This window comes from Haemaphysalis longicornis, unplaced genomic scaffold (assembly GCF_048455015.1).
Source record: "Haemaphysalis longicornis isolate Haplotype H1 unplaced genomic scaffold, Haemaphysalis longicornis Haplotype H1 scaffold_3, whole genome shotgun sequence".
In the NCBI taxonomy this organism is placed as follows: domain Eukaryota; kingdom Metazoa; phylum Arthropoda; class Arachnida; order Ixodida; family Ixodidae; genus Haemaphysalis; species Haemaphysalis longicornis.
The window spans coordinates 200273145-200293374 of NW_027526335.1; the positions used below are offsets into that span (position 1 = coordinate 200273145).

General features: G+C 48.1%; 1 protein-coding gene across 1 annotated transcript; it reads right to left on the reverse strand.

The window, feature by feature from the left end:
* Positions 1 to 283: 283 nt before the first annotated feature.
* On the reverse strand, positions 284 to 4904 carry LOC144175643 (receptor expression-enhancing protein 4-like). Its single transcript, XM_077704693.1, has 3 exons — positions 4794 to 4904; positions 1123 to 1515; positions 284 to 562 (listed from the first exon to the last, which is right to left on the reverse strand). The coding sequence occupies exons 1-3, from the start codon at positions 4902 to 4904 to the stop codon at positions 392 to 394; spliced, it is 675 nt and encodes a 224-aa protein (XP_077560819.1). The 3' UTR covers positions 284 to 391.
* Between the last annotated feature and the right edge of the window lie 15326 nt (positions 4905 to 20230).

A 20230-nucleotide genomic window follows, 5' to 3' on the forward strand; every position in this document is an offset into this window, starting at 1 on the left:
TTTTGGTCACTTTTCTTGATCTACGTGTGCGGTTTTTTATTGGATGATTTCGTCCTGATTTTCGGTCGTGTTGTAGTTTTTTGCATCTGCCGCCTTCTTATTGTACCAAGCAGACTAACATTAAAAATACTATTGTGTAAATATATATAATTAGGAATTTACCTTTTCGCTCCTTAAAAAGAAACAAAACCATAAATATTACGCCTTGCCATTTATTGCACACAGAACTTTGCTATTTATGTAAAAGATAGTAATAAAAGTCCTTTTGAAGTTTTCACGGCCGTTTAGTACAAATAAACTTGTCCCAATCTTCATCACCATTAGGACGCTGTCCGGGATCTTGCTCTGGCTGCCATAACGATGCTTTTATGCAGTGTCGCCTCTCCCTACTTTACCAGTCTTCCATGTCCCACGCATTCCCCATGTCCCTCCAGTCGTTGATCTCGACAGGCATTGGCCTTGCTTCCGACGGACTGAGGTCTATCAAGTTGTAGGTGTCCCGAACCAGTTTGGCCATGGCCCGGACTGTCGTAGTCACTCCCCATGCCAACTTCTGGACGACCTAGTGGAAAGAAAAAAAGAACGCAAGGAATTAAGATAATTTGGAGTAAGCATATTCATTTAAAAACAGACATCCCTAGTACCGGTGAAAAACGTGCCATCTTCTGTTGTCGATCATTTAGCCCGGTTCTTTAATTACTGAATAAATATCAGGCGTTATTATCAAACGGTTTTTATATGCCTACGCAGCTCCAGCCCCAAAGCTGAATATATTTGCTATAAACACCAACTGCAGTAGTATTTATCGTGAAATTATTCAGCCGTTTGCTTTCACCACGAAGTTGCAACGTCTCAACGAAAGAAAGAGCTGCATCGACTAAAACAATTTCCGCAATGCCTCCTGCGTGGTCATTTTTACAGCCTCTTCCTTGAACGACCACTCGAAAACATTTTAACATATTTTCTATTTATGGTGAGGATGTCTACTCATTAGGATGTCAAAACTCTCGTTTGTCGACGGGGAATACTCAAGGCAACCCAGTTTGAAACGTCGAATATTTTACGCAGACGTAAATCTTGTGGTTTCAAATAATAAGGTAAATAAGATGAACAACAGCATACCTCTGTAGCACGTGCTTGAAGCCAAGCAAAGTAAGCTTCGATCTGTCGGTGGTGCTCGTCAAACACTGGCAAAAGGGACCTTTGGAAAATGACACTGGCCCCGCACGACTGGAGCCACATGACGAAGGTGAGCTTCATCTCGGCGTAGAAGGGCAAGTAGTCGAGAAAGAGGAGGTCAAGCACGGGCTCGACACCCAGCGAGAGCGCGAGAACGATCCAGTACATCATCCAGTTGACATACAGGCGGGGGTCTGACGATCGGACCGCATTGCAGCAGGCGTACGCCGGGTAGAGGGCGCCCGCTACGAGGAATATGAGCCGACTCAGAGTGTGCGAAAGGCGGTTCAGCAGCAACAGGAGAGCGATCCATAGAGCGGGAACCAGGTGAGGACACTGCATGGGCGAAGAGCGGAGAAGGCAGGAATATAAAAAGTATCCCCTGTGTAGACGAGAGTTTCCTGTAATATATACTAAACACCACTTATATTGCTACGTAACACCCGGAACATTTGACATACCATTGGACTCGATCGCATGGTTGTCAATTCATCGTACACTTATTCTATTGGTACGTGCCTCATCAGTGGCCGCGCACGGCAAGCCGAAATGACGAGGAAGAGATCGCCCAGAACCAGACTGGCTCGAGCTGCATTGGATGCCTTGGTTTGGGCTGTTGGCATTTAACATCAATTATCTGTAAATAGATTGCTTATTCGCATCTCCCTCGAAACAATATGTTTATTTGTTTCTGGATAAAATCAGGTATTACACCCAAAACATGTTTCAGGAGGATCGGGTTAAAACCGATTTCTCTCCGAATGGACCATTTGGAAGTGGCGAACTGTAAATTCGTGTACTCATAGTTCGTCGTCCTTTACCAGTATTCGCTGAAAGCAAGGCCAACAAATACAGCTTTTGAACTCATTTGAGTATTGGCATTACTCTACTGCTCGCTAGCCCCGGCTGGCAAATTTCGCACTGATGTTATTGTGCCTAGCTAGTCGAATCCGTGATGTCGAGAGAACCTTCTCTCAACTGAGATACGTTCAACGATAGTACTGCTTTCGAATGGAGAACGACATGTTGCGCATGCATACGATAACGTATGTAAGCGAAGATGTGTAAATAGTCGATGGCCAGCTTTTCAAGAATCAAATGTTTTATTTTTTGCAGGTTATCAATGGTCTCTACTGGCATGGTTTATGTACCACTCCCACAGAAACGCAAAATTTCGGAGAGAATTTGAAGGATAACCCTTATGTTCCCCGATTACTAGCTTGAAACAACTACCAATTTAATGCGTTGGAGTTACAAAGCCGGTGACAACTACTGTTAAAATAAAATTGGTGTATCACTTAGTTCATCTGTAGATACAACGCAAAAAACATAAATTTCTGGATGTTTTTACAACCCCAAGTTTTCCCAATTGTCACTTTGAAATGACAGAGCCAATTTTTACGTGCCCATGTTAACCAAATATAAATCCCAAAATCGAACAACCCCACCTATATAGAACGTGGAAACAAAATAGAAATACATGATACAAACACCGGCAGTCGCCCATGTATTTCTACCCTTTCTCCGGTATTTTTTTGCGCCATCATGGCTTCAGTAGCACTTAAGCAACAAGCTCAATATATTTCTTTTTAAAATGTCTGGCGATAATTACTCTGAAAGCGCCTATTTAAACTATCTATATACACAACTGAGCTATAAAACGAACTTTATTTGAAATCTCTGCCATGTTTCCGTGGTGAATATTATGAAATGCCATCCAAGCCTTAGTTAAGTGATGACTGGTATTTTTGGTCGATATGGAGACATTTCTTTAAAATACGATTTTTTGGAGTAAATTTTATCGCTGTAGCCGAAGTTTCTCACCACTTTGGTTTCGGTCAGCAGATCCCAAGGGCGCGGGTACCGTCGATGCCCCGGCACACGTTTTTGTCCACAGAGGATAAAAACGAAGCCACCACTTTGTTGACATTGCGGTTTAGTATAAAGATAGCCAGGTGGTTTTTAATAATCCACCCTCACGTAGAGAAATAAATTTACCTTTTAAAAGACTTTTAGCGGATCGAGCACCCAGACTTTGTTCCCTGCCCTCTCGCTACACCAGTATCTTGGCCCACGCTCGCCACAAACGTCGAGAATTCTCTCCTCTCTACTCGTCCCCCTCCCTCGCGCCGAGGAAACTGCCTTTCGCCGGTACCGAAAAGTTCCTACGCACATGGAGCCCTCTTTCACGCCCTGTATTCCCCGTCTACACCGCTATCGAGTGCCAACACGCCCCACTAGTAACCCCTGATTCCCACCCAACCTTCGAGCCGTGGACGGGCCAGCTCACAATTTGCAACCTTGCGTCGGGTTGTGGTTAGCGCAGCGACGGCCAGTGAACCCCAGGGCTACTTGGACTACGAGGCCTCGTTCAGGGCCTCCTAGACGACGTTGCTCTGCTCCAAATAAATGTGTATCCCCTCTCTTTCTCTCTCTCTCTCTTTTTTTCTCTCTCTCTCTCCATCCATCCATCCATCCATCTGTCCGTCCGTCCATCCATCCATCCATCCATCCATCCACCCACCCATCCATCCATCCACCCACCCACCCACCCATCCATCCATCCATCCATCCATCCATCCATCCATCCATCCATCCATCCATCCATCCATCCATCTCTCTCTCTCTCTCTCTCTCTCTCTCTCTCTCTCTCTCTCTCTCTCTCTCTCTCTCTCTCTCTCTCTCTCTCCGTCTCTCTCTCTATCTCCCAACAACACGCCACCTTTGCCGGATGCTATTCCGAGTGAAAGTGTGAAACTCTCCCGTTATCATGTTCTTGTTTTTGTAGAGAAGCGCATAGCCCTCAAAGCATCGAATGGCACCCTTTGGCACTTTTTGTCGGGTAACACACACCCTGACGAACAACCATGAGATGTGCCCGCATTTATTTCCTTATGAAGCTTATTCTTCAAAGTTGTGCAGCTGTGTAGTTTCATTTTTCTCGCTCGTATTTTTTTGTTCCATACGTACCTTCAAAAATGGGGCAGTACCAGAAGCTTCTCTGGTTGCTGTCTGAGTTTCAGTTACCCTGGTGAGCTCCACACTTTTTCTACTACCGAAAAGCTCATTACGTAAAACGGGCTCTGTCAGAAAGCCGTCTGCCTCCTGCCCAATCCCCCAAAACGAATCAATATTCTACATCCTTATACTGGGGACTTTTTGTCTTCCCGTAATTACTACCCGTTTTCAACTTATCCGAAATAAGGCAACCGGGAAGGTAGCTTTTCTCTTGCATACTGGATAACAAAAGCCTTGTTCTACGGCGGTTCCTTTGTACACAGACGTGGCTATTCCCAGTGGATCGAAGTGAAAGCAAATAATTTCAGAAAACAATGCAACTGAGATGTGACCCAGGTATTAGACTCGTTTTACCACACGATAACTTTTTATGTAGCCGGCAAGCGGCTAATCAAGGTACCGGCACACATTCAGACGAGCGGCCATTGAACTAGCAGTAAAATATAAAACAATAATTGCCCTAAAAACTGAAAGTGAGTAGAAACCTATCCACAGAAGCCCCTGTCGGAAGATAGTACCATTCATAATACCCGGAATTCAGAGACACGCCTAGTATTTCTCGCCGTATAAAACAATACAAACCAAAAGAGCCTTGCCTCGAAATCCTGTGCTTGCGGCGGCAGCATGACGCCTTCAGCTGCTGGCCCCTGCGGAGGTTCTTCGGCCATGGGAACGTCTTCACGGGTATCTCTGTCCAGTTCTACCATCGCCTCGTCACCACTTACAGTGTCTCCTATAGTGTGTTCTAACAGTGCCTCGTCACCACTTCTGCGTCTTCTCGCTTTGATGATGATAATGGTTTTTTGTTGTAAGCACGTCCTCGTTTATAAAGATGACGATGACTACTACGGCCAATAAAAACTGGCACATATCCATTCAGAGGTACTGGAAAAGTCGCTTTTGTTTTAGTCAATTCGTTTAAACCCTAAAACGGCAGATCCCTAGGAAAGGAGTAGTGTCAGTGACGAAGCGATAACATGAGAATAGGGAAGAGAAAGTGAAATGTAAAAATGTTTGATAATGAAAACTACAGCTGAAATGTACCCCATCTTGAAATTGGCCAACACGATAAGATATTTTCGGTAACGATAACTTTCGAGAACCGGCATGATTCAAGTGGCAAAGCAGCAAGCTCCAGCATCAAAATATTGGGTGTTTTACACTGTGTGCATCGTAGCCCATATTTAAAAATAAAGGGCCACGTAGGCAGATGCAGTTGGAATTTCATAAGCGTGTTGGCGGTGATGCTGATGATGCTGATACTTTTTTATGAATTCTTTGCGTGTCAGCGAGGGAGTGGTTGTCAATTTTGAAATACTGCACAGCAGTCGGGTTGGCGGTCACACATTATTATCATTGACGGAAAAACTGAAATCAATAAAATAAAAACACAGTCACCTACCAAAATTTATTTTCGGAGTTGTGCCTTATGAGGGATGGATAATATTTTGTAAATTTGAAGTGTAATATTAGTATTACTAATATCATTTTATATTATTATTATTAATATTATTATTATTCATCATTATTATATATTCCAGTTGAAACTCGATTTAACAAAACCCTATTTTACGAATTTCCCGATTTAACAAACAAATTCGGATTCCACCCAAAGTCATCCATTGGCTCAGTGCTTTTACGAATTTGAAATAACAAAGCAAACTTCGCCGTCAAACCCGATTTGACAAAACATTCCGGGAAAAAAAGATGAATAAAGAAAGAGGTTTTTCCAAATTTATGGCGTCTAGAATGTCTGCAAGTGTGCTGCATGCGCAGAGTAAGCACACAAGCTGGAAGTGTGCTGTTAGCTCGTGTTGCAGGCTCCACAAGCCCGCAACACGAGCAGGAAGAGGCATCGCCCAGCTGTTGGGAAAAGCTTTGTCGGCGTGATGAGGAGGCCGCAGAAAAGAACTTTGAAGACTTTAAGAACGCCGACGTAGCCGCGCACACTGACACAACAGAAGTTGTTTGACGACCAGAAGATAGTGCAGCTTCTTTCCGGGGCACAAGAGTAGTCTGAAGATGAGAATGATCCGGATACTCTCGAAGCTGCCGTGCCCACGCCAAGCCAGGATATGAATGTCGTCGACCTTATGAGGTGGTTTGCTGGCAACGCGAGGGTGTCGAGGACGCTTTGACTTCTCTGGCCAGCAACGAGAATTGTGTACTCACGTTGCTCACGAAAAGGCGCACAGGCGAAAATCATAAGCTTTTTATCGTGGAAATAAATTTGTCGTTCGGTCGATTTTACGAAGTTCCCGATTGAACGAAATAATTTACGGGTCTGAGTGACTTCATTAAATCGAAGTTCAACTGTATTATTGTAATTACTATATTATCATTATTATTTGTTTTCTTTTCATTGTTAATGCCGTCTCAGCCTCTGTAAAGCCCTCTTGTTTTCTGTTATATACTGATTACATCGAAATATTTAAAGAAATTACTAGCGTTGAAGCATGCATGGCTCTTCAATCTGATGTTGCTGCTTTTAGCAACTGGTGCTCCGCAGACAAACTTGCTCTTACTGGCACTAAAACGAAGGTAATATCCTACACTAGTCAAAAAACCCCCATCTTTTATTCGTACAATGTGAAAAGTGTGCCGCTACCGTGTGTGTCGGAAATCTCTTACCTTAGAGTGGTTTTTGACAGTGCGCTCAACTTTTCTGCTCACGGGGATTCGATTTCTAAGCGTGCCCTTTGCCGCTTGGGGTTTGTCCTTAGAATATCAAAAGAATTCAGCAACCCTATCTGACTACTGAAGCTTTATTTGTCTGTTGTCTGTCCTGTCTTAGAATATACCTGGGTTATTTGGAACGGCAACCGGAGGTGAAGCACTAATACCCTTGACAAAGTGCAAAAGAAGTTTATATCTATCTACAAACATCCTTTCTCCCACCCCAGTGCCAATGGTTCCGATTTGTTTCTTATTTCTCATCCTCTCCAATGTTTAAATTCAAGACGAAAGAAAGCTGACCTAATTGTTTATTTAAACTTGTTCACGGGAATATTTCTTGTTCGGAGTTGCTTGCAAATGTCAACCTTAGAGTACAGTCGAAAGTTAGACGGGAGTCTCCTATACTTCGTACCCGTAACACATGCAATCGACACTGCCCATTGTACCGCCTTCAAGAAACATACAATCTCTGCTCCCACAATACTGACCCGTATTATACACCCCTTCGGTCTTACATGTGCGACCTTCTGACTTCTGTCTCTCCCTGACTTTCTTCCGCCCAGTTCTTATTCTACCATCATTACCCTATTTTCGTTTTTCTTGCTTGTGTTTATATTAATCTTCCTACTCATATATATCTGCGCGTTTGTATTGTCGAATTTTTATGACAATGTGTTTTATCGTCTCGTGCTTGTTGCCAACTTTAGAGTGCCGTAATCCTTGATTTTTTTTGGATGACCTCTAGTTTCTTCGTGGGTTTTTTCTTCGCTTGTATTTTGTTGTTTCTCTCACGTGTATATGCAGTTGTGTGTCGTCGTCTGTCTTTTTCTTAAGTGCGCCAGAAAAAAGTCCACGGCTGTACCTGTGCGCTATAATAAACAGATTGATTGATTATCATTATATATAAATGTGTCTGTATGTGCGTGTGTGTGTGTGCGTGCGTACGTCATGTGTGTGTGTGTGTGTGTGTGTGTGTGTGTGTGTGTGTGTGTGTGTGTGTGTGTGTGTGTGTGTCAAAGCGTGTAATTTTTGTTCAGCGTAAGAAAAGATATTCTCTCTTTTGTGTGTGTGATATGTGCACATCTTGCGTCGCCTGTTTCTTTTTGTTCTTGTGTTTTTCGTGCGACAGCACAAAAACCCTCTGGTTGTTCCTGGGTACGACAATACGCGATTGATTGATTGATTATCATTGTGGCATTCACAGCAATAAATCGACGGCGTGCTAGACGTTGAAAATCAGTTAATGGGAAGGGAAGGTTTCTTTCTATACGCGGAGGGGTGATGCGCAGCAATATGGAGCATTTAGCCTCGCAGAATATACCTATTCCAAGGTTTCTTCATACTATCCGGCTTTTGGCGCTCCTTCCACCTCCGAAAGTTGGTCGTCAGTGTCTCAGCTTGAGAGGGCTTTCTCGCAGTGCTCATCACATGGGAAGGGCTTGGATACGGGGTTTCGATCACAGCACATTGCGGCAGCCTCTCAGAAGCGGTATTCTGAGTAGTGTAGAATGGGGGAACAATATGGGCTCTGGTGGAGTGGGCAGGGAAGTTTCTACTCCGAAGAAGCATACGTCTACTAGCCAAGGACGGTTTTATGATCGCGTCAGCAGAAAACTCCTAGGGTAACTAAAAGAAACTACTGGCACCGCAGCCATCTAACCAAGACCCAAATACAGAAACGGAGCGAGAGCCTGTCGTCTTACCGACTAACCTACGCACACACGAGGAGGCAGGAGAGACCGACGGTGTACTCAACCAGCACAGCAGCGGATCTACCACCTGCGCTCATTCAAATCCCTCGTGTGAAGTTCAAACCAAATATTGTATGATAACGGTTTTGTGGATTAGCGGCGAACGAAGCAGCGCCTAAGGACAGTGTCAGTTCCTTGGCGGCTACGCATGCAACAAGAGTGAAAGAGAGGCACTAAGAAAGATGATGCCACAGCCGCCTGTGCCGCCCTCCACCTCACCCATGGCGAGGCGCTCATCTACATTTGGTTTCAGCCGTTGCTGCTGGATTCGGGTCTTGGCTCCCACGAAACCCAGGTACAGGCTGCCGGGGTCTCTAGTTTTACTCTTTGTAGAGCCACGTGTGGGAGGTCGGGTGACGTACAGTGGTAATCGTTGTGGGTCTCGTTTACAGCGTCGCAGTCTAACCACCTTTACCGCGTAAGCTGGAGCCAAATTCGTCTCGAAGATGACGTCGCCGTTTTTTCTTTCCGTGTTTCTAAGAAAATATATATACTGTTCAATCAGGACGGGAGTAATTCGTGATTTTCTTCAAGAAAAACAGAGTTGATCAGCCAGCGCTCGCTGAAAGCGGGGCTTTTAAGGTAGAGCATCTTACAAACCTACGCGCCTAGACACAACCGAGGTTCACCTTTTTCCCCGTAGCTATAGACAAATAGAGAAAGTAATAAACGTGTTCGTAAATTAACGCGGCCAAAAACGCATCGAACTAATCATTTTAAAAAGTATGCATACAGATCACCTAAGCGATCTCGTAGCGCCAAAATGAAAAACTTTTTTCGGGTTTAAAAAAATCCGATTCACTCCTGCTCGAACCGAGCCTATTGCCGTAAAACCTTAAAGACCATTCTAGGCCACTGAAGCCTTATGTTTGTTGACTGCGTCGGAAAGTACGTCCAACATTAACGCAAATACGAGGACACTACTTGGTGAAGCAAACATGAGGATACAGTAAAATTAGGGCAACCACAACTAGGTAAAAATTCAAACAAAAACACACAGCCGAATAAAGAGGGAACCGAGAAGAAGGCATCCGAATTGGCTTCACATCGCAGTGCACGAATATCTTGCACCCCGCGGAAATATTTCCCCTACACAAGAAAATCGTGTCTTCATCGCCAGAACAGCTAACGGACACATGCCCACTGCCGGTATTCCTGTCATCTGCCGATTTCCTCGGTGTCGCAGAAGCCCACCATCATCGGGCAGTGGCTACGCCTAACTCACCCGGCGGGGATTCGGCGGGGCCGTCTCCGCCTCCGATGCGAGCTCTTACGACGGCGACCCCACAAGCTACGGATGCTCGGGCTGCACCCGGACAAAGCAGCGATGCTGCCGGCACGGCACCAACATCCGAAGCACACCAGTCGGTGGGTGACTCGCTTTCACAGCCTGTCGTGCCAATCGACACTTAACCCGCCCTTCGCGATAAAACCCAAGCAGTATCGCAGCTTCTGGTGAACAATCAGACTACGTCAGTTGACAAGACACAAGACCTGTCTTCCACCAGTCACGTCGGCCATAGGCGGACGACAGTGGCGGTCCCAAGGGGGGGGGGGGGGGCGAAGGGGGCGGTCGCCCCCCCCCCCCCAAAGAGGTCCTCAGTTTCTTATTTTTAGTTTTTTTAAGCATTCCACTTGCGCAAAGTTAAATCCCAGCGGGTTGCACCGCATACGCGCGCACGCCTCCATGGTTATCACCACTTCAGCAGAATTGGCGCAAGGAGGGGAGCGATTCTTTATTCGCCTCGCCCCCCTCAAAAAAAAATCCCCCCCCCAAAACCAATCTCTGGGACCGCTACTGGCGGCCGACAAGAGATTCGGAAAAGAAATGACCCCTTCATGGTTCCCAAGGGACGCGTTCTTGCCTGACCATAGAGCACCCAGTCGATTTTACACCTGGATCAGTCCCGTACAACGGTACAAGGCCACAATTAAGGCTTTCACACGAAAAAGCCTTGTAACCATTCTAAACCGAATCCTACAAGCAAACTTAGATTCCTGCCTCGCACCAAAGGCTTTCGCGGCTTCGCTGCTCGGCCGAGGTCAAACACCATCGCTGCATGGCTGCCGACATTGGCTGCAGTGAATCGCCTGCAAATGCTCAAGTGCATAACGATCACACCTCAAGACGTGGTCCCCGTGCAGGTGTACCTAGTTCAAAGGTCTGACTTGCAACACTACGTTGTGTACGGTGTCGGCTGCAACGAAGATCAGGCGGTGCTCCAGCGTGAGCTTTACTGCCCGACACACCGCATCATAGCAGCGCGCTACATAGGAAAAAAGGGCTCCTGCCTCGTAACGCTGCAAGGACCCCTTACACCCCCCGCCTGCTTGTACTAGTACGGTTGCATTTTGCGACCTCAACCCTACAAGCCTAGTGTTGTGTACTGCTACAGGTGCTTTCGACATGTTCACTTCCGCAAGTCCTGCCCTTGTCCATGCCAGGATGAGGAAATGGCTGAGAGCCAAGTGTCTTACCAGTGTGGTCTCTGTAAACATAATGATCACTAGATTACAACGCCTCCGTACCCATCCCAGCGAAAGCCTATCGAGACATTACTTGGCCGTCCAAACCACAGGCTTAAAGAAGTGAACGCAAACACATTTGCCGTACCGACAACCAACCGGTTTTTGGCCCTCCAGTGGGACGAAGAAGAATGGCTAGACATCCCCGATTTGCGTTCTGCAGTTGACGAACCCCTACTGAAGAACCCCTACTGCCTACACCTATGTCAGAACCAGATGATGTCACCACGGCTGTTGTTGGTGAACAAATCGCTCACGTCTTAGAAGAGGTCCCTAAACTCCGGCAGCACCGAGAGTTACTTTTACGCCGCAAAAGAAGAGACCAACGCACAGACCTGTCCGCAACACCCACATCTACGATGCGCCAGCCGCCGCCGTATTTCGGACCACAAAATTCATCCGCGATTCCAGACAATTCCACCTCGTCGCTCTTGCGTTTTATGGTTAACCAGCTATCCCACCTGACATCAGTTCTCCTACAGTCTTGGACTCCTAACCACCATGGTTACTCCACCTGTATCCGGCGTCTTACAGTGGAACTGCAGGGGCCTGTCATCAAAGATTGGTGAGCTAAAGACACATATCCTCAAAAAGCAACACGTCTGGGCGCTGATTCTTCAAGAAGCAAATGCTCTACCTGCTATTTGGGGTTTCAGTGGCCATGTGTCCCCATCTATGGTCCATCACTGTGTGCACGCTGCAGCGACTCCGGGCAAGGCGGCCGTATGTGTGGCGGCTTGTTACCCGCAAATTCAACTCTCCCTGGAACAGTGGTGCGACTCGTATCAGAAGGTAGTGGCAGTAGCAGTCCGATTTGCAAGGGCAACAGTGATTGTCGTTTCTTGCTTCGTGCGGCCAGCACGTGGCTCTCCCTCACGCAATCATTTAGGCTGGCTATTGGATATCCGGCAGAACTACCCAGAGTGCCCGATTTTGGTGGGTGGGGACTTTATTGCGCCTCATTCCGAGTGGGGTTACAGCGCATCAATTCTCCGTGGCAGGCGTGTGCAGAACGCGCTTGCGGACGCCTCCTTCTTGCTGCTCGCGGGGCGTTCTATGCACCAGATCTTACCTGGTGGTTGCGGGCAGGCACTCCTTTATGGCATCTGGAGCCCGATTGCTGGGGGAGTGATCACTATCATATCATGATAGGTATACATCCGTCGCGGGCCCGCCGACTGCGTCGCAAGTGCTGTGTCGTGAGTTGGGACAGCTTTCCGTCTAATCTGGCTGCCCAGTCTGCGGAGGCGGCAACAGACCTTGTCGACAGGATATGAAGTGCGCTTAATTGTGCTACCACTACCACATAGGCGGCCGTGGATCCGCCTGCGCCGCATATCGGTCGCCTTGATGTATGGGCTCTTCGCAGGTAAGCAGATCTCATACCCAGCTTTCTCGCTCAAAATTACAACATCTCGGGAACATAGCAAGACCACTCTGGGAAAATTATATTTGGCACAAAGCTAGAAGCCAACGCGAAGATTACAACGCTAAAAGAATATTTCAGGTTTCTGACTATTTGTTTGTGTATTTCGCTGTCAAATCTAACTCCCCATGCATTTTAATGGGATAGTTCCCATGTCTTAGGAACCCAGTCGCGCAACGTGCGCGACTTGAAACTGTGCACAAAGCAAGTATTCACCCCAACTATTAGCTGTGCAAAAGAACTTTTCATTTCGCCAAAAAATTGCAGGGAAATCACTGTTGAAAGGACTGCCATGAGCGGGAAAGCTGCACATGTGCAGCCTCTCGTGATCGTGCTTCCACACATGCCCGCGCTTGCTTGCAGTTCTTAACAGCAAAGGCACGCCAATACGAAAAGGACCTGTCGCGTCCCCAGTGGCACACTTGGTGCGAGGGGTTTTCCTCGAAGACCTCCAATGCCTCACTCTGGCGAACGTTCCGGGAGATAGAATATGGGTGGCGACCTCAGGATCTGGCTGCTACCGCATGCTTTGCTGCTAGGCTAGATTCCGAAGATTTCGCCAAGGAAGCGGCCAGAGCGTCTTTTTTGTTCTATGATCTGCCACCTGTCCGAAATCTCCTGCTTTGCACAAGATTGCTCCCAGCACATGTGGACAAACCTACATTGCCTTCGGACATCGCGGGTTTTTGAACGGCTTTTACGATGCAAGAATTGCTTGTGGCAATCGACTGTGCTAAGCAGAAAACTGCGCCTGGTCCAGACGCTATACCCTGCGAAGCCTGCAAGAATTTGAACAATGATATGCTCGCTCAGCTCATCGATTCTATCAACAAGGTATGGCTTAGGGGCGTCGTTCCTGGCAGCTGGAAGGCAGCGCATGTCGTTCCTATAACAAATCCTGGCAAGCAAGCGATAGTACTAGAAAACCTTCGGCCATTATCACTTACAGCGACGATTTTTAAGCTTGTAGAGAAAATCCATGCCACTGAATTGTCGTGGTGGTTTGAACTGCATGGGTATTACGACCCCGCGCAAATCGGCTTTCGCCCATCACTTGGCATGGAGGAAGGGCTTAGTGTTTTAGCAGCGTCAACATTGCGTCAACCCGCAGTCATGGTGTACGAACCATCCTGGCAATAGACAACAAAAAGCCTATGACAACATCAGTCACGCTGCTACCCTGGGCTCAGTTAATATGCTCCACCTTCCCATGCGGGTGCGGAAGTTCATCGAGTCATTTCTTCAAGAGGGGACATTTGCCATACGCCTTCACGGAGAAGCTGTTGGGTTCTTTGTTCCTGTAGGTGGTGTGCCCCAAGGATCGGTATTGGCTCCGACTTTGTTCAATATGGCGTTGATACCACTGGCATGGCGCCTGCACGATGTCCCGGAGGTAAATTTCTCATTTACTCCGATGACATCACCATGTGGAGCACTCACTATGACCTGGAAACTCAAGCGAGTTGTCTGCAATTAGCCTTAGATGTGACCGCAGCATTTGCCTCTTCGGTGGGCCTTCAGCTTTCACCAAGTAAAACAACATACACATCTGTTGCCAACCGTTGGGGACACATCTGTTGCCAACCGTTGTCCCATCCGCCTTCAACTGGCTGGGGAACCACAGCAAGAGGGCCCAACAGTCAAAGTACTCGGGTTTATGATGCACCAGTCAGGAACGGCGACAACTTGGCTAGCTCAGGCTAAACACCAAGCTGCTCAAACGCTAGCACTAATACGCCGTACCGCTCCCAAAGCTGGTGGAGCCAGTTCACACGTGGCGCGACAAATAGTGAGAACAGTATTACAACCACGCTTGGTCTACTCTGCTCAGTTCCAGCATTTGACGGCAGCGCAATGGGATCGACTGGAAGCAATTAACAGAGAAGCTATGAGAGCAATTACTGCGCTCCTACACATCACCCTAATAGTTTCTCTCCAGGAACATGGCCAATTGAACACGTTGGATGATATTGCTCATCAACGTCTCAAAGCTCGAGAACTGAAGCCTTCATTGTATGATTCTGGGCGAGCATTAGAGCTTACGCAATTTCGCATACGCTGCCTGCCCTACCACAGCGAGTGCTTCCGCCGTGGAAATTCGTGCATATGAGCGGCAACAAGCCAGCTGACTTTCGTCGCCCACAGTCGAACAATTCGGCGACTGTCCTTCAACAACGCATCACCAACATGTATAGCCATCTTCCACTCGGCTCTACCATATTATATACAGATGCCAGTTTTGAAGACTGTGATTTCCACTGCCATCCATTGCACTAGCCACCCAGTCCTCTGTAAGACATCCATATTTAAGGTCCCGCAACCTCCTGCATCGTTCTGTGCGGAACGTGAACCCATTAGAGAGGCTCTCCTGGCGGTAACCGGACTCACTTTTCCGCCCTAGGCTTGCATCGTAATTGGCACCGATGCCCTTCAAGCAGTCCGCTTACTACGGTTAGTGAGCCGTAGCCCTATCCTGGCCCAGAGTATTCACCACCTTACTGCACGAATTGCTCCCAAGATACTGATTGAATGGGTTCCGCATGACCTACTGACGGCCCACTGCAAGGCAGACGCAGCAGCCCAGCTACCAGTCTCAATTCCATCGCCGACTTTCCCGTTAGAGCTGGATGATGCGACTCTCCTGCTGACTAGAAAGGAACACCTCTGGCGCCACAAACGTGCTCTAATTCCACCGTGTGCTGCCATGGTTGGTAAAAAGAAGTATTGCCGCAAACCTTGGATTGGCTTTGTTTGTTCATTTTTTTTTTACCGCCCGGCTTCGCCGGTCTCTGTTATCTGTGTGCCAAGGGAAGCACTTGTTCCATTCTTTATTTTTATTCCGCACATGTTCTCTTTTGATAGAGAGAGCGTTTAGAACTAACGTCAACAGTCTAGAATATTCTTCTTTGATCTACAATGTTGTGGATGTAATTCGACGATTCGAGAAACACTCGCGCCGAAAGATAAACACCCGCAGAGCGGATACTACGGTATTCGTTTCGCGGATACTCGCCTACTTTTTGACTGCTGCTTCGCCGCCTGTGTATTTTTTTAGTTGTTAGGGGGCACAAGTTCGCTCCAATAAACTTCGTTTTCTTCAAGAGAACTGTGTGATCTCTGACTTCGGTAGGGTGCTGGGTGCGCACCCTCTATGCTCCCAACGACATCTTGGAGCCGCCAAGTCAGTCCAACTAGAGCCAGCCGCCGACTGCAAGGTCTTCCGCCCGAATTTGGTCTCCTGTCAGACGGACCCAAGAGAACGACCGTTGCAACCACCAACATGGTGCATGAAGCCACTCCACCCATCGTCCTGCAACAGCCACGGAACCCCTTCGTTCCGCGGATCTCCCACTGAAGACCCGGAAGAGTGGTCGGAAAAAGTGGAGGGCGTCCGCATCTTTAACAGGTGGGATGAAAACAAACTTTCCGCCATGTTTTCTTCTGTTTGGAAGATACAGCCCGAACGTTGTTCGCGAACCAGGAAAGCTCTCTAAGCGGCTGTACTATCTTTAAAAGCGAGTTTCATGAAACATTCGCCACCATCGTGCAGAAAGAACGAGCCGCAGGTATGTTGGAAACGCGCACGCAGCACCCCAACGAAGGGGTCGTGATCTTCGTTGTGGAGATGAAGCAACTATTTCGCCAGGCGGACCACGAAATGACTGAAGAAAGCAAGCTCAGGTTTCTAATGCGAGTAGTGAAACAAGCGCTCTTTGCCTGCCTTGTCCTAAACCCCTCTAAAACGGTGGCCGAATTCACGTCTGGGGGAGCCGCATTGGAAAAGACGTTGGAAAGTCGCACGAGACAGTACGACCGCCCCATCAACGCGCTAGCTGCGGAGATGATCGGTGCCGGGGCCATTAGCTATCATACACAACGCGAGACAATCCACGGGATCGTAAGGGAGGAGCTTTGGAAAATTTTTCCAACGACGCCGCAACCTCAAGCCGCTTCCCTGCCTGACGTCATCCGAGAAAAGGTCCAACAGGCACTGGGGACTTCTACGCCATTCGAAGCATTCCGCGAGCCACAAGCTATGACCTACTCCACAGCTGTTCGTCGACCCCGCCCTGCTCCAACCGGTCGTCAAGAAGTCCCGCCGTACCACCACAGGGCGCTGCCTAACAGTTTCTTCTTATAGTGGACTGCGCTGACGTCAGCCCAAACGCTGACGGGGCTGAAGACACGCGCATGCGCAGTAGAGGGCGGACGGCGGACAACAACAAGGGAGGGAGGGACACAGCCCTGAGCGTGAGATGCTTCGCATCTAAAAATTTTGCAATAAAAATTCGGCTATGCACAAGCTACGACGCGTTACAAGCTATGACCACTTATTACTTTATAAATACAAGCTTTGCGACCAAGCATGGGATTGAGAAGTTACGCCCCTATTCGGGGACTATACTAGGAAACTCTCATCCTTTCTCTGATTTGTCGGTTCAAGGCGTTGACAGTAGAGGTATACCTACGTGCAATGAAACTGTCTACATGCTGATCGCAAGTCTTTTTTGTACACTCCCCAGCGTTCGTTTTTTTTGTCCAGTTATGGCCCACGTATAATCGTCCGCAGGGGGTGGTTGCCCAGTCTTTGCACGCCCCATTAAATAGCAACATAATATCTGTGCCAAGGTTTGACTTTCGGAATGCGGTGGTGGACACTGACTGACCTCTTCCCGTCCAATGCCAAATACTTGCGGGAGAGAAAGACATCTCGCCTTTTAGTAAACCACCTAGAACAGTTCCCGACACATGTGGGTGTGCCCACATATGCTTCTGTTTGGAAGAAATAAAGTCGTGTAGGCATCTTTTCTCCTGCGATTGACTGGGAATTTTCTCTGAGTCTTCCAAATTTCCAATCAATGTATCTAGCAGAATTTTCGTGAATCGCGCTAGCACTTCGAAAACTCAGCGAAGAACCTTCCCAGGAGATCGTTGTGACGAGTACTTTTTCGGTGTGCTCGACTGTATCCTCTCCAATCGTTGCTCAAATTCTCCAATCGCTGTCCATGCACATGTCAGGAAAATCCGTTCGGTGTGAATACCAGGACACAGAGGTATTGAACTTAATGAAACCGCTGATCCCCTGGCAGCAGCACCACTGAACGGTCATCTGGTTGGTGCTGTGCCCCAGATAGCCCACGTTGTTGCAACTAGGTTTCCAAAGTACACTTCGCTCGAGAGTTTCCCGCCAGATAGTATCCCTAGGCGCCCCGCATTCAGCACCTCCGTTACTCTTGAAAGATTTGCTTAGCGGATTCTCGACTGTGGTAGGTCGCGCTGACCAGCTTTGGCTGCCGAAAGCTGGTCAGTGGCAGCTGTCGGCTTTTGGCAGCGAAAAAGTTTGAATGTTTACCTTCACTTCACATGCATAGTGGCATCGGGAATGCGCGTATTTTGTCATGAGGAGGGTTGAATTTCCGGTTGTCTTGCCGGCGGATCTCATACCTCCAAAATAGTTACCTAGACGTTCTCCTCGGCGCCTCGGTCTTGCTTTGTCGGGCCCTAATTTATCGCCATTTGGGGCATTTGGGGCTTGGTTAGTGCAACAGGGTTGTTTGTCATGCCCTTCACTCTTTTATTGCCGTATCAGGCCGATTATCTTGCTAGTCAATCAGAGCAACCTATATGTCTTTTTGCTCAAAGTTAAAATAACTATTGTTACAGCCGTACTGAATTTCTTGCTTTGTTAGGCACTGAAATTGCGACTGTCACTTTCTTCACTATTATCTTATTTCTAAATTCCCTTATATTTATTTCGTATCTTCACAATAACAACACAATCAGACTTGGCCAGTCCCCCGGAATGCGTACGCGCCATTGATGGTAGGGCTACAACCAACCAACCATGCTGCACCCATCCCTTTCTATGAGGGTAGAAGAAGAAGAAGAAGAAGAATGCTTCTTTAGGTGCTTTCCTGCCTTGCTGCTGAGCTTTGACCGAGCACACCGCGAAGTGCAATTCACCATCTCTTCCCGCAGTGGTAATAATAACGTGGAACGATGCATGCAAGGGGAGGGCGAATCAGCCTGGTATTGGTCTTGGCGCTGGCTCGCTTCGCTTTTTCAGCGAAGATTTCACTGTGGCCTGGATTCCTAGAAGGTGAGTACCCATAAGAAACCTGGGCGAAACAACACACGCTTCCCCCCAAAAGCTCCTTCACGTCGTTGCGTCACAGAAATGCCATATTTCTTCTACTGGCCCACACACGCTTCAGCCATCCGTGCTGAGGCCAAACCTCGAACATTGGCCATATTTTTGAACTCTGATTGCCATCTTTCGCACCACTGTTTAGAAGAAATGCTTAATTTGAGTTTCGACTCAGAATCGTATTGTTTGCGAACCTTTGAAGCTTTTTACAGTGCATACACGGGCCAACGTACCCGGTTTTAAGTGCGAATGCACTTCTTAAGCAAGCCTTAATCGCCCGCCGCCGTCGTCCGCATAGCAACAGCTGCGGGTGCGCGCGCTCCTCGTCTTCCCTAGCAACGGGGGGAGATGGGCGCGCGCTACTCTCCTCCTCCTCTCTCCGCTCAGTGACTGTGGGTGTTGGGCGCCTCCTCTCCACTTCGGGCGGGAGAGCTCTCGCTCGCGTAGCGGGCGCTCCGCATTCCGACGCGTGAGGGCGCTCGTGTAGCCCTCGCCGTAACGGCGGGCGCTACTCTCCTCCCCCTCTCTCCGCTCAGTGACTGCGGGTGTTGGGCGCCTCCTCTCCACTTCGGGCGGGAGAGCTCTCGCTCGCGTAGCGGGCGCTCCGCATTCCGACGCGTGAGGGCGCTCGTGTAGCGTCCGCGTCACTAGTCGGCGACTCTGGCTAGTTTCGGTTTCAAAATTGGGGCGATCCTAGCGGCAGGGTGCTGCGGCGTGGCCTTTCCCTTTCCCTCATAGTTTCTTTCTTTCCACACCACGCATGCTTCCGCGCCTCCTTACGCATGCACAACAGCTCACCGGCGCCAATATTTTTTTTTTCTTTCTCTGGACGCGCACGGCGGGCCAGTTCGGTGCGTACGTAAGCGAGCCGGCGTGCGAAGGGCTGCGCGGGTTGCCTAAACGCCTTCACGGGCTGAAAGTTTCGCTGCATTATAAAATATACACGAATGTATTCTAAATATGGGGCCGCGGGGGAAGGAGCGTCACCAGTCCTGCGCAGCTCTGTGGTGCAGCAACACAGGGCGAAACAGTTCGGCCAAGTTTCTCGTCTTCTCCAAAAATGACAGGTAAGCAAATTAGCTTTGTACAAGTTATAGTGAATTCCTTAGAAGCCGACCGATTTCAATCTTCTATTTTCACTTCGCACATGTAACGTGAAGTTAATGAGACATGTCAGTCGTATTGGAGTGGAAACTAATGTGCAAATATATCCCAGCCTTGCAGGTACACAAAGTTTTAATAGAAGTAAACGCGCATTCGGCGCGCAGACTCTTGCCCGTAAGGTGAATTTGAGGCGGCATTGCCTTTTTGCGATTGCCTTAGTAACTGCTTGAACGTCGATTCAGGATTCTTATCGATGTATTTTTTGTTGTTGTTTCGTGCAGTGGGTTTGAGTCTTGGGTGGGGCCCCAAGTCGAGGACGGTTCGAGACTTCATTGGACGTTTCCTGTGGTGAATCACCTCAACCCCTCCAAAGTTATCCCGCTGCACCTGCTCACAAAGAAG